The sequence below is a fragment of the Tenrec ecaudatus genome, chromosome 1 (genome assembly GCF_050624435.1).
Source record: "Tenrec ecaudatus isolate mTenEca1 chromosome 1, mTenEca1.hap1, whole genome shotgun sequence".
In the NCBI taxonomy this organism is placed as follows: domain Eukaryota; kingdom Metazoa; phylum Chordata; class Mammalia; order Afrosoricida; family Tenrecidae; genus Tenrec; species Tenrec ecaudatus.
The window spans coordinates 71,942,294-71,958,019 of record NC_134530.1 but is presented as its reverse complement, the minus strand read 5'-3'; the positions used below and the strand labels follow the sequence as shown (position 1 = coordinate 71,958,019).

The 15,726-nt window shown below is 43.5% G+C and overlaps 1 protein-coding gene across 2 annotated transcripts in view; it reads left to right on the top strand.

The window, feature by feature from the left end:
- The first annotated feature begins 2,237 nt into the window (after positions 1-2,237).
- Positions 2,238-15,726, top strand: part of LOC142435251 (cytochrome P450 4A6-like) — a 36,453-nt gene continuing 22,964 nt past the window's right edge. For both annotated transcript variants that reach the window (XM_075539726.1, XM_075539725.1), the window contains exon 1: positions 2,238-2,432. In XM_075539726.1, coding sequence (XP_075395841.1) covers positions 2,238-2,432 — 195 coding nt within the window. The remainder of the gene's footprint in view (positions 2,433-15,726) is intronic.

Below are 15,726 nucleotides of genomic sequence, written 5' to 3'. Positions count from 1 at the left end.
GAAATACCAGTGACATAGCTTCCACCATCAGGACAATACAAAAGTCACCACAGTATGACAAACTGGTGGACAAGTAGTGAAAGAATAAAGTTAGATGGAAATTTGTTAGATAATGAGCTTATGTTCATGGGAAGTGACAGTGCCCCAAATGGAGAGAATGGCTGCACAACTCAAAGCCTGTGGTCAGTGTCACTGAACTGCACATGTAGAAACCGTTGAATTAGCCACTTTACTCATTCATTTATTTATGTAGTACATATTACCAGTAATAACAATAAGAAATCTTTCGTTTGGGGACTAGGAAAAGGGGAGCTGAGTGCAACCCCAGAAGTGGGATCGGGATGGAGATCAGAGAATGGAGAGACCACTGGAGGGATGGTGTAAGTGTTTATATGCCTCACTGCCCATGGATTTGTGCAGAGGCCTAGGAATTACAGAAGAAAAGAAGAACTTTGATCCCATGTGTTGTGCAATGATTTCCCTGACACCAGGGAGGACAAGGATGGGGGCCTTGGCTGTAAATGATTACGTAGGTTAAATATGTTAGCTAACAATAGTTCCCTGGGAGAGCTGACTTCCAAGTTCTTCTTGCAATGATTTTCATTATTTTAATTTCTGGACTCGGTCTTGGACCTCACCTGGGGAGATAATCCTTAACAAGGGAGGAGAAAGGATGTGAAAGTTACCTGTCCTTCTTTCTTGGTATTTCACACATCACCATTATGACCTTGTAAAGATCGTCACTCTTTCCTGCTTTTTTTTACCTTTTCAACTTCTACTTCTCCTTCAAGCCCCATTCTTTTTTGTTGTTGGTCTGGACTTTTCATAATCTAATGTTCACATATCATATAATTTCATAGTCAAATAACTTTCAAATAGAGTTGTAAATATAACATCAAAATCTGTTTTAATGCTCATTCCCAGCTCCTGAACTTATCGGTTACTCCCCAATATCATCCTCCCCCAGCTCCTCACCCGAATTGGAGATAAATCACTGCATCAATTATTGCCTCTACTTATGCACTATGTCTGTTCTTCATAAACTGGGAAACCTAACAGAAACAATAATAAAACAAAAGAAACAGAAAGAAAAAAGCAATAACAGTATAAAGGTTAAAATAAAAATTAAGAAAGAGGAGACCAGCAGCAATATTTAGAAAGCCAGAGAAAAATTTCTGGCATTGAACAAGTGAGCATAGATCAAATTCAGGTTGACCAAGAGGGAGGTCATTTAACCAAGTATATATTATATACCATAGTTCACTCCACCATAATCAAGTTTACAAAAATCTCTTCTAATAAAATTATTCAACTTCCTCCATAGCCTTCTACATAATGGGTGTTCACAATTCAAGCTCTGTTTTTTTTTCCTTCCTCTTAAGGCCCATTTTTAAGGTACTTTTCTGCTCCCTTTAGTTGATCCAGCCTAATCATCATTCCTTCAGTACAACAATTACCAGTGTCATTTTACTAATTTCTTTTTCTCCCTTGTCTCTCAGGAGTAGGAAGTGAAGAAATATTTTTGGAATAAGTAAATTAATGGGCAAGCTCATGTAGAACTTTCCATCGACAAAGCACGAAAACAAGGCTAAGAGATTTTAAGTAGTGTAACATTTTAAGCTTTGTAAGCAGAGAGGCTGAAGCTGGACTTTGGGACTTCTAGGTCCAGAATTCTGTGCATGTGTAGTTAAGTTTGCTTAATGGAACTGAATACACGGAGGAGCATTGCAAAATCATCTGGCAAGAGCTGCTTTGTAGCAGAACAGAGGTTATTTGATCCCAATCAGATGATCATTAGCTGTTTCACTCTAGTGATATCACTGGGTATCTCAGGCTCTCAAATTCTCACCTTTAAAATAGAAGTAATAATAACTTAGCCCATCTACTGACAGCGACAAACTACACTGAATCCCTTGAAGTCAGGGATCATGACTCTTTTGCTTGCAGCCTGGTCCTAGCACAGAGAATACCGGTTGACACACAGTAAGTGCTCATTATATATTTCTTGAAATTGGGAAAATATGTGGGTATATGGCCATTATCACAGCATCTAATTATCTGATTATCACAGTTCTCCAACTGTTTGCCAAGATGGACCTTCCACTATTTGTTCATCTTCCAAAGGCAAACTGCACTCTGCCCTCATTCATTTTCCCTCCCCAAAGGTGGGCGGGACAATCCTTCCTAGACTTGGACAGGGGTGGTCAGGGACAGTCAGAGTATGATCCAGCTGCACCATGAGCATCACCATGTCAAGCCCAATGGGACTCTTAGGAATTATCCCTGGACTCTTCCAAGTGGCGTTTCTGCTCAGCCTGGGTTTCCTGCTGATCAAGGTGGCCGGGTTCTACCTGCGCAGGCAGTGGCTGCTCAAAGCTCTGCAGCAGTTCCCGTCACCTCCCTCTCACTGGCTCTTCGGACACAAGTATGAGGTAGGAACTAGGGGTTCTGGCAGTGGGTCAACAGGGAGGGTTTGAGTTGAGAGTATGAGCAAGTCAAGGCATGGAGCCTTGTTAGGTGAATCTGTACCTGACTTCAGTCACCCCTCAGGCATCTGCTCTCTGCTCTCAGCAATGGGGAGCTCATTTACTCACAAGAAGGCTCTCTTATTCTTGTTGACATTCTTTGATTACTCCTGGGTAGATCGGAAATCTGTCCAGACCACTTTGCAGAGCTGAAGGCAAATGGTCTTTCCTTCTGCGTCCTCTCATCTCCAGCTTGAGCAGCTTCAGTTGTAAAGAACAAGGCTTCTAGTTGCTTCCTGGGGCCAGTTACTCAATCCAGTGTCTCAGTTACTGGTGCTGCTGGAATAAAATAATAACCACCAATGGGTGGCTTTGCAGAATAGGAATTGTTGTTTCCTAGTTTTGGAGCCTGTTGTTTTCATTGTTAGGTGCCCCCAAGTTAGTTCTGACTCATAATTTACCCTATGCACACAGCAGAATGAAGCATTACCCAGTCCTGAGCCACCCCAGAATTATTTTTTTGAGCGATCGCAGCTGTCACTGTGTCAGTCCATGTCATCCAGGGGCTTCCTCTTTTTCATGGTACCTTTACTATACCCAGAAAGTTGTCCTTTTCCAGAGAGTGTTCCCTCCTGGCAACAAGTCCAAAAATGTAGGATGAATTCTTGCCATCCTAGCTCTGTCATTCGTACGGTTCTCAGTGGCTACTTCCTCAGAAGTAGACAGCTTTTTCCTTCTTTGTAGTCTGAATTTTCTGCTGAAGCCTGTTCACTCTGAGTGATGCTGCTGGTATTTGAAATGCCAGTGACATAGAAACCAGTAATATATTAACACAGAAGCCACCACAGCACCGTTGGACAAACTGACAGACGAGTGGTTGTTTGAAGCCAAAGAATCTAAATTAAGAGTGTCAATAGATGTAATCTCTCTGTCTGTCTCTACATCCTGTGCCCTCCCACCATACACACACAGAAACGAGCTCTAGAGGAAGATCCTTGTCCCTCTCAGCTTCTCGACATCTTCTGTTTCCTAGTCTTCCAAGACTATATAGATGTCCCATCACTCTACATCTATTGTACCACTAACAGCACACTATTTCATGTTTGTCTCTATTTTGCATTTGTGTAAGGTACTCAGTAGGACTTTTCCCTTCCCTCACAGTGAGCACTTTGGTGTACCTCCGTTTAACCCAGTGCCCACCACACAGCAAGGCACATAGTACATGATCAGACCAAGTGTGTTAACTGACAGAAGAAGACGGGCTGGGACAGCTGCCCCAAATGGGAAACAAAACTTGCAACCTGAGCTCTGAAGACCAAGGGGGGAGGGTTACATAGAGGCGTGCTCATGAAGAGATTGTGGATAGAAGAAGCATTCGGAAGAGGTGAAGACTGGAGGGGGTCAATTCCTCTCCTTTCTCCAAGCAGCCAACAGGATGATCAGCAGAGTGGAGCTGAGGAGTGGAACTGTCCAATCTAAAAGCAGGGGAAGACCCAAAGCTCCGTTTGTTCACACAGATTGGGGAAACAATGCCTTCCAGAACATTTGATGAGATTTTGAAATTATTATTTTTTTAATGCAGTTTTCACCAGCGGCCATAGACTTGTCGTGGGCCATTCTTGTAACCCTGTCCTGCTAGTCTTCATCTTCTTACCTGGTTAGATCAGACCAGACTGCCCATTTATTTAAAAAAATTAATTTTATTGGAGTCTCCTACAACTCTTATTACAATCCATAAGTCCCTCCATGAGTCAAGCACATTCGTAAATTTGTTACTATCATCATTCTCAAAACATTTTCTTTTTTCTTCAACCCTTGGTATCATCTCCTGATTTTTTTCCCGTCCCTCCCCGACACTCCCCTTTAGAAGCCCTTGATAAATTATAAAGTATGTTTATTTTGTCATGTCTTACACTGTGTAATGTCTCCCTTCACCCATTTTTCTGTTGTCCATCTCCCAGGGAGCAGTTATATGTAGATCCTTGGGATCGGCTCCCCTTTTCTATCCCACCTTCCCCTTTTCCTTCTGGTATTGCTACATTTATTATTGGTCCTGAGTGGTTTGGCCCTGGACTCCCTGTGTTTCCAGTTCTTATCTGTACCACTATACATCCTCTGGTCTACCCATATTTGTAAGGTAGAATTGGGATTATGATAGTGGGGGGGAGGAAGCATTAAAAAACTAGAGGACTGTTGTATGCTTCATCATTGCTATACTGCACCCTGACTGGTCCATCTCCTCTCTTCAACCTTTCTGTAAGGGGATGTCCAGTTGCCTACAGATGGGCTTTGGATCTCCAACCCAAACTCCCCCTCATTCAGAATGATATGATTTCTTGTTCTTTGATGCCTGGTACCTGATTCCACTGACACCTCGTGATCACACAAGCTGGTGCCATTTCTGAGTTATGTTTTGACATAAAGAACCAGTAAACATGCTTCCAATATTTCCCATTACAGCGATGTCCATTAGAAAATTTATATATACAATAATGAAGTATTTTTTATGAACAGAAATAATATGCTTTGAATCAGCTTTTAGTTTTGACTGGTCAATAGCAATTACAGTAAAAAAAACTACTGTTTGTAATATTTTCTCATGTTTTTCCCCAAAACAATTTAATTGGATTCTAATATAAATATCATAGCATTCCACAGTTTAATATCATTAAGCAGCATTGTACAATTGCTACCCCAATAAATTTCAAAACATTATTTTCCCATTTTTAGAATTAATCATTTTATTGAGAGCTCTTACAGATGTCGCAACTATTCACAATTCATATAGATCAAGCATAATTGTATAGTTACTGTCAATAGAAGTTTCAAAAGGTTTTCCTTCAGGAGCAGAAAGCGGGAACCTATTGGAAAGATCAACATATAACAAGCCCTCACCCCCAGGAGAACAAACAACAGAAGCATGGGTGAAGGGTGACAATGGACAGTATAAATATGAAAATAATTTATGGTTTATCCAGGGTTCAGGAGGGTTGGAGGGTGGGAGAGGAGGGAAAAAGCAGAGCTGATACCAAGGGCTCAAGGAAAAAGAAAAAGTTTTGGAAATAATGATGGCAACATATATACAAATGTGCTTGAGGCAATTGATGCATGGATTGTTATAAGAGCCCCAATAAAATGATTTATTTTTTAAGTTTTCTTTCTTCTCGAATCCCTTGATATTAACTCCCTTTTATGCCCTCGCTCCTGCCGCCCCACCATGAACCCTTGTTATTATGTTATATTACTGTTATTTTTATTATCTTACACCATTTAATGTATCCATTCACCTACAATTCTGTTGTTCATTTCCTCGAGTGGGGTTATATATTCATCATTCCTATCAGCTCCCCCTTTCTCCCTTTTCCGCCTCACTTCCCATACCCTCAGGGAATCATTACTTCCATTACTGTTTCTGAAGGGTTATCTTTACAAATGAACATACTCATGTATCAGAAGATTAATGAGGTAAAACAAGAACCATAATAGTGAGGACAGAACATGTTCCAGATCTAGAAAATTATTATGTTTTAATCAGTACTATACTGCACCCTTGACCTAATATCCCTTCTGTGAGGGAATGTCGAATTATCGTACAAGTGGGTTGTGTGTCTCTGTTGAGTCCACACTCCTTCATGTCAATTTGATTGCTTGTTTTTTGACGTTCTGATAGCTATTTCTGTCAGCACCACATAATCACACAGGCTGGTGTGCTTCCTCCATGTCGGTTTTCTGGCTTCCCTGCTAGATGACCGCCTGTTTAATTCAAGCCTTTAAGACTTGAATCCCAGGTTCTATATCTTTAATACCCGGGTATCATCCTCTATATTCACCACATTTCTTTAAGCACCATTTTGTCTTCAGTGATCATGTCAGAAAGGTGAGTACCATACAATGCCAAATTATTAGAACAAGCTGTTCTTGGACTGAGGTTATACTTGAGTCGAGACCCAAAGCCCATTGGCTTCCTTATTGTATTTACACACACACATATAGGGTCAAATATACCTATCATTATAAATATACCTATGTTTATACCTATATATATTATTTCTACTTTTTCCTCTTTCCTCTTTTCTTTTTTTTCCTTTCTTCCAGCCCCACCATCATGATTACCCATCATTCACCTCTCAGTAATTTCTCTTGGACATGTTTCAAGTGATCAAGTTCATATTTTATTTATTCAATATTTCTATAATGTTTCCTGTGATCAAGTACACATTTTTATTTATTCAATATTTCTATAATTGGTGAAGTCATGTATTCAAAAGACACAGGTGATTGTGTTGAATGTGCTCCAGTCAGCCAAATGTCAGGAACCAAGATATGGAAGTTAACCAGGGACACTCTGTTGCCAAGCTGCATTACAGCTTAACTAATTAACTCTAAACACCCTCCATATGACATGGCTTATGCATTTTAAAAATTGAGATGACTACAAAGATTGTATATGCAAACAAATTATTATAAGAGTTGTCCATGGTAGACACCAAAGGTCGCATTAACAATCACTATATTTTATCTGAATAAGAATACTCTTTGTGTTTAGGTATGGTGAGAATTTAGTAGTGTTAACAAACTCAACTATTAACAATAATTCCAACCTGTACTGATAAAAGGAAAATTCAAAACAAAAGGAAAATTCAAAACAATGGGCTTCAAATATCCTCAAAAAGCTCTCACCCCCTTGTCTTTTCCCCTTGGTCTATGTCCTGTCACATTTATGTCTGCCAGACCAGTAGAGCCCACAACTGACTAGTATTTGTGCGGGGCTCACTTTGTTTGCTCTGTGTGTTTGGTAAAACAGTGGGTCAGTGAGAAAGAGGGAGACCTACAAGGAGGGGGATGGACACCGTGATGATAACAACAGACCCCAATACAGTAACGATTATGAGCATGAATTAGGTCTATGCAATGTTTGATTTTCTTGTCCTTCAGGTCACTGAGTCAGAGTTCACTAAACTGCCTATCACATGATTTAATAAATAACTATCTAACAAATCAATAAACACCTATCTAGCATTTGAATCATTCATGGAGATTTACTCACTCATTTATTTAAGTGGACATATTTTGGGATGTCCCTCAAGATAACTTTCTCGAAGATTTCTTCCTACCCACAAGTTGGGTGGGCCTCTCTCCTAACACCCCCATTTAACCTGTGCTACAGTAGATTGTACAACAAGGAGCCCTCACGCGGGTAGGGCTCATCCTCTCCTCAGAACCGGATTCAGCAGCACAACGCTGAAATAATATTTTGCAGAAGGGAAGTGACAGCACAAGAAGGATACAACTGTCCTTCTCCACTGCATCCAAGTCAGCTGCAGGAGGAAAGAATTGGTTTCTGTTTGCTCATGGCGGCATTCCAGCTTCCAGGAGAGTGCCCGATACATGGTAGATCTTCAATGAATGCTCGCGGAATGAACTAATGGCCGCATTAACACTAAAAAGAAAACAAAAACACCCAGAGATTCAGAGGCCAGCAAGTTTCTAATGTCTGTGTCTGCATTTTTCAGAATTCTTTCTGCTTCAGACCTTTGACTCCTTGAGACTCTTGTTGGCTCCCAGCCTTCCCCACCCCCTTGCTTGTTTCTTAAATTAGTCCAACTTTTTATCTGTCATTTACAATATAAATTGTACTATTAAGACTCCTACGAGGAGTCCGGGAAGATGGCCGATGGGGACACCCACATACTCTGAGAGCTCCTCCAAACAAAGAGGGTTTGGTGACCAGGTAGCTGAATAGTAGGAGTCTGGTGAGTGAAATATCCCCCTGGGACAGCACCCCAGTCCCACCCCACGCATTTGTCCTGAGCAGGGGTCTAGGTGAAAGAGGACCGGACTCGTGGGACATCTCTGGTCACTAAGCTGCCACGAGCTTACTGGTGACTGGCCTAGGCTCCATCCCCAAACTGGAGCCCAGCCCAGAGTCGCTTGCCTAGACTGGCGCAGCAGGTCACGCGCTCCTCTACTCCAGCGGCCCACTCGCAGATCCCCACTGGGTGAGAAGCTTTCCTCTCCCATGATTCCCCTCTCCCCTCAGGGCAGCGATCTGCTCTCGGGCCCGCGTCCCTCCCTCCATTCTTCCAAGCTCCGGGGAGCGGACCTGCGGGTTGTCTGGCGACCCCCACGGGGGACCATCCACCCGCACCGCTGCCGCGGACCTCTTCACCTGCCCTCCGTGCGCCCGCCATCCACCCCCGCCCACCCCCGGCAGCCTAGCGCCAGCTCCACTCCCGGCTGGGACCCTGTGCTGAGCACTTCCCGCCGACGGGAGCCTGGGCCAAGCCGTGCCTGTCCCGGACCCTGCGCTTCCGCGGAGCGGCCCGCGCTGCTGAATCTGCCCGCCGAGGGCCCCTCTCGGGGCCAGGCACAACAGTAGGTGCCCTCCCCAGGGTGCTGCGGGGACTCCGGCGGCTGCGGCTCTGAGCCTGAGCGGAGGACTGGCACTATAGCCCCCTGCGGTTTCACGCCAAGCGGCTACTGTCCTTGCGGTTCTGGGCTCAGAGCGGGGCGGATGGTGAGCACCATTGTCCCCTGCAGTGTCGCGCTGCTGTCTGCACAGCTGTCCGAGGGGCCTCCCTGCGCCCGCTCACAGCCCAGGCAGATCAAACATTCCACCTGCAGCGGAGCCTGGGACTTGGCTTTGCAGTCCCTGAGGAGCCGTCGGTGAGCTCCAGCCAGCTCTCACCACCTGGGGGCCCTGTGGGGTCCCCAGTGCCAGCCATAAGCCTGCTACAGCCCGCCCCAGCCACCCCAGGAGACGGCACGGTGGCCTGAGCCTCCACACAGTACCCTTAGCTGCCCTAGCACTTCCCAGCTAGAACACGAGGACCGCCAGTGGGGAGCGGCCGAACCTGGGAGGACTTGGTGAGCTGAAGAGCATTCCCAACAACACATAGATCAGCACCACATCATGGGACAATACGAACTCAGCCACCTCTGCGCTCTATTAGGCATCACCAGCGCTTAGAGGGAAAGGGGGTCATTTTCAGACATTCACATCTACACATCCTCCATCTAGCATAGGTTTTTTTCTGTGTGTGTTTTTTGTTGGTTTTTTCCTTTTTTGTGTTTTTTGTTTGTTTTGTTTTTTATTCCTTCTTCCCTTTCGTTTACTTTCTGTGCTGTATTCTGTCCCCCCTTCCTTCCTACTTTTTCATGAATGCTTGTACTTCTCTTCTGCCCCTTTTCTATAGATTCTCCCTCTCTCTCTCTTTTCTTCTCCTTCCACCTCTACTAGTATCACAGCTTGTCCCTCTTCTATTAAAGATTCTCTTCCCTCTCCCTCCAATTTTTTCTTCCTCTGCCCAATATTATGTTAAAAACTATTTTTATATCATTAACCTTTTAAATCCTTTTTATTACTAACCCCCCTCCTCATAAAGGGGGCTGCTAAGGGTACCCTGTCACACCTGGTCAAAGCAGCCTGAGGGCACTCACTGAGGCCCCAGCCCCCACTCCAGCTGCTGAAACATCTCGGCACTGCGGGTCACCAACCCGACAGGGAACTCGGTCTACACAGCAGTCTGACCCACCCTTACAGTAGGTCATAGGCAATCGCCTGAAAGAATCCTTAACAACAACATAGATAAGGTTACTCCTGTCTCCCAGAAGCATGGGGCCTATGAAAGGATCAAGGAAAAATCAACAGACCACATCACTCCCAACAAAAAAATCAGAGAAACGAGGCACTTTAACAGACCTAACGTCACTCATAGAAGAAACAGATATAGATCAGCCACAAAAGGAAATATTCAGAACTCTGCTTGCAGTAGTACAGGAGCTAAGAGAAGCAAACCAAAATAAGGATGCAACGATAGAGGGGATGAAATGCACAATAGAGGGGATGAAGTCCACAATAGAGGGGATGAATTCTCCCCACCAAAAGGAACTGCAGAAACTAACAGAGGAGGTAGCAGAGGCAACACAAAAGGTCACAGAAGCTACATTTAGGCTTGAGGAGGCTGAGAACCGTATCAATGAACTCGAGGATGCTCAAACCAAACGAAGCAAGCGAGAAAAACAATCAGATAGGAAAAGTAAAGAAACAGAAGACAGCCTGAGATCAATGACAGATGCTATGAAAAGGAATTATATTCGAATAATCGGTCTACTGGAACACAACATAACACACAAATCGACTGCCAAGATAGCAAAGGAATTTCTGGAAGAAAATTTTCCCAACCTAACAAAGGAGAATCCGACTCTCATACAGGAAGCAGAGAGGACGCCGGCTAAGTTAAACACCAAGAAGAACACGCCAAGACATAGAATTGTAAAATTATCCAACTTAGAGGAAAAAGAGAAAATTTTACGAGCATCAAGAGAAAGGAAGACAGTCACATACAAAGGTGCGCAGGTAAGAATATGCTCAAATTTATCAGCAGAAACCATGAAGAGGAGGAGAGAATGGAGCAACAACTTCCAAAAACTGAAAGATAAAAATGCCCCCCCCCCAGAATCCTATACCCTGCCAAGTTATCCATTAAGATAGAGGGTAAGATAAGGGTCTTCCAGGACAAGGAAGAACTCAAAAAATATACCGCAAGTCACCCGACCCTGCAGAATATACTGGCTGACTCACTATGGCCAGAAGATCAAGCTCCAACTAGAACCATCAGTAGACCACCATATAGCCCATCTCCATCTAGAAGCCAACATGACAGCAACACGTACCAGGACAACAGGGTCTCAGATGGAAAAGAGGACAGGATAGAAACCCTCCACTCAAACGCAGTACACTGATATGAAGGAAGATAGGCAAAGACCCAAAACACAAAACAGAATATGGCAACCATGAAGCCAGAGATAGTAATAATCACTCTGAATACAAATGGGCTCAATTCACACATTAAAAGAAAGAGGCTGGAGGACTGGATTAGAAAACATAACCCATCAATCTGCTGCCTGCAAGAGACACACCTTAAGCGAGCAGACAAGCATACGCTGAGAATAAAGTGCTGGCAGAAAGTTTACCAAGCAAATGGTAACTCCAAGAAGGCAGGAGTGGCTATCTTAATCTCCGACAAAATGGATATCAAGATCCAAAACATAAAAAGAGACAAAGAGGGACACTACATAATGCTCAAAGGCTCGGTAAACCAGGAAGCACTTAGCATACTGAATATTTACGCACCTAATAATGGCGCAGCAAATTTCGTCAAACAAACTATTAAAAAAATGACAGAAGAAATCACAGAAACAACAATAATAGTGGGGGACTTCAACACTCCACTATCAGAGAAAGACAGGTCACAGGGAAAGAAGCTCAGCAAAGAGGCCAGAGAGCTAAACAATGTAATTAGGCAACAGGGCCTGATAGACATCTATAGAGCCTTTCATCCAAAAGCAAAAGGTTTCACATTCTTCTCCAATCCACACGGATCTTTCTCAAGAATACATCACATGCTGGGACACAAGGCCAGCCTGAGTAAATTCAAACACATAGATATTATCCAGACGTCTTTCTCAGACCACCATGCCATAAAGCTGGAGATTAATAGGAGGGCACCCAGAAAAGCAAGGGCCACCAATTGGAGAATAAACAACGACCTCCTGCGACATGAATGGGTTAAGGTCCAGATCAGGGCGGATATCAGGAAGTTTCTAGAAACTAATGAGAACGAGCATACAACATATCAAAACTTATGGGACACTGCAAAGGCAGTTATCAGAGGTAGCTTGATATCACTGAATGCATATATGAAAAAAGAAGAAAGGTATATGACAGATATGTTAACACAAAACCTCCAACAACTAGAACAGAGTCAACAGAACTACCCCTCCAATAGCAAGAGAAAAGAAATAATAAAAATCAGGGCGGAGTTAAACCAGTGGGAAGACAAAAGAACAATGCAAAGGATTAACACAACTAGAAGCTGGTTTTATGAAAAAATTAATAAAATTGACACTCCCCTGGCAAAGCTTACCAAAGATGGAAAGGAGCAAACATCAATAGCCAGGAAGAGAAGATAGAAAGGAGCAAACATCAATAGCCAGGATGAGGGATGAATCAGGGGCAATAACAACAGACCCCAATGAGATAAAAAGGATAATCACAAAGTACTATGAAGGTTTGTATTCTAATGATTTCACAAACCTGGAAGACATGGATAAATATTTAGAAAAACAATCTATCCCTAGATTATCTGAGACAGAGATCAAGAACCTCAACAAACCCATAGCGAAGGAAGAAATAGAGAGTATCATCAAAAACCTACCAAGGAAAAAGGCCCCAGGGCCAGATGGCTACACAGTAGAATTTTACCAAACATTCAGGGAAGAGCTGACACCGATCCTCCACAAAGTATTCCAAAACATAGAAAAGAATGGCAAGCTCCCAAACTAATTTTACGAAGCCAGCATTACTTTGATACCCAAACAGGGAAAAGACCCCACAGGTGTAGAGAATTATAGACCAATATCTCTAATGAACATAGATGCAAAAATCCTTAACAAAACATTGGCCAATAGAATACAAAGGAACATCAAACATATCATCCACCATGACCAAGTAGGATTCATCCTAGCGATGCAGGGATGGTTTAACATCTGAAAATCCATCAATATCATACACCACATCGAGAAGAAAAAGGATAAAACCATATGATAATATCCATAGATGCAGAAAAAGCATTTGACAATATCCAGCACCGATTCCTAATCAAAACACTCATGAAGATAGGATTGGAAGGTAAGTTCCTGAAGCTCATACAAGCTATCTATGAAAGACCAACAGCCAACATCATAGTCAATGGAGAAAAAACAAGAACAATCCCACTGAAAAAGGGTACAAGACAAGGATGCCCCCTGTCCCCTCTTCTATTCAATATCGTTTTGGAGGTTCTGGCTAACAACATAAGACAGCGGAAGGACATCAAAGGGATCCAGTAGGGAGAGGAGGAAGTGAAACTATCGTTATTTGCAGATGACATGATCCTATACATTGAAGACCCCCAAAACTCCACAGTTGGAATACTTACAGCAATAGAGGAATACGGAAGAGTAGCAGGATACAAGATCAATAAACAGAAGTCGGTAGGGTTTCTATACACATCGGACAGGGCCATGGAAGAGGCGATTAAGAGGGAAGTACCCTTCACAGTCGCCAAGAACAAACTGAAATACCTAGGAATATATTTAACAAAAAATACTAAAGACCTTTATAAGCATAATTATAAAACCCTATTACAGGAAACCAAAAGTGACCTTCACAAATGGATGACCCTCCCCTGCTCATGGTTAGGTAGGCTGAACATAGTAAAGATGACAGTTCTTCCTAAAGCACTCTACAAGTTCAATGCTATACCAATCCAATTACCATCAACCTACTTCAAAGAATTGGAAAAACTGACCACCAACTTCATATGGAGAGGGAAGAAACCCAGAATTAGCAGAGAACTCCTCAAGAAGAAGGACACAATTGGAGGACTCGCCCTACCTGATTTTAATGCCTACTACACAGCTACAGTGGTCAAAACAGCATGGTACTGGCACAATGATAGACACTCAGACCAGTGGAAAAGAATAGAAAGCCCAGGAGTAAAATCATCAGCATATAGACAACTGATCTTCGACAAGGGTCCCAAGAACGTCAAGTGGGAAGCAGATGCCCTCTTTAATAAGTGGTGCTGGAAACAATGGATATCCACATGTAGAAAGTTGAAACAAGACGTCTACCTCACCCCATGCACAAGAATACACTCAAGGTGGATCACAGATCTAGAAGTCAAACCCCAAACCATCAGAACCATTAAGGAGGGAATCGGGACTAATCTCAGAGCACTAGCCCAGGGAGCACCTAGGCTCACTGCAACAGGGAAGGGGACACACACAGGTGATCTGGAAATCGACAAATGGGATCTAATAAGAATAAAACACCTGTGCACCTCGAAAGACTTTGCCAAGAGGGTGACAAGGCAACCCACAGACTGGGAGAAGATTTTTAGTAATGACACATCAGACAAAGGGCTCATTGCTAAAATCTACAACACCATCGTGACCTGCAAAAAGAGGAAAACAGTTAACCCCCTAAGGAAGTGGGCAAAAGAAATGAGAAGAACTTTCACTGGAGAGGAGATCAATATGGCCAATAAACATATGAGAAAGTGCTCGAAGTCCCTTGCCATAAGAGAAATGCAAATCAAAACAACCATGAAATACCACCTAACACCCCTGAGGCTAGCCCAGATCAGTAAACCAGAGAGCAACAAGTGTTGGAGGGGCTGTGGTGAAGTAGGAACCCTCCTCCACTGCTGGTGGTCGTGCAGATTTGTACAGACACTGTGGAAAGCAATCTGGCGATACCTAAAGAAAATGGAAATTGATCTACCTTATGACCCAGCCATCCCTCTACTGGGCATATACCCGGTTGAAGCAGCAAATAAAACACGACCAGTCATATGTGCTCCAATGTTTATTGCGGCACAATTCACAATAGCAAAGACTTGGAAACAGCCTAAGTTTCCATCGATAGACGAGTGGATTAGCAAACTTTGGCACATACACACAATGGAGTATTATGCAGCACTGAAAAGCACCGATGAGCACATGAAACACGTTATTTCATGGGAAGAGCTGGAAGGAATTATGTTAAGCGAGGTAAGCCAGACCCAAAGGGACAGGTACAACATGAGTCCCCTGAGGTAAGTACAATCAGCATGACAGAAATAGAAGAATAAACATCCATCCCACAATAAACGGGAGGAAGCATAGATAGTTGGAGGGAGGGCAGGCCACACCTAGGGAGGTACATGAGAGCCCAGCATAAAGAAGGAGTAGTGGGGTAGGGAGAGGGAGAACCGGGAGGGGGAGAATCTGAATGGATGGTATGGGGGGGGGCAGGGTACTAACCCACCCGGCGGAGAGTATCGGTTGTGTCCCCACAGATCTGGAACATGCATACGGACCCCAACATGACACACCAAACAAGGAGGGCAACGCAAAGTACAGAGGATTACACAAAGAGGCTGGACGACAAGCCGGCCCAAACCAGAATTAGGCCGACCCCCACACTAGAAGGGAATACCACAGAAAACAAAAATAGATCGTCTGGAGTGGGAAAGGAACTGACCTACCACACCACATCCAGAAGGAAGCTGAAACAAAAGAAGGAGAAAGGACGTAGTGGAATACACCTGAGTCCACCAAGCCCAAGATCGATAGACCAGCTCAAAGAGCCCATTATACAGAGAGGACCATTCAGCTGACCACACTACGAGATGCGACATCCTGCACCAACACATGGCCCTACACGGGACAG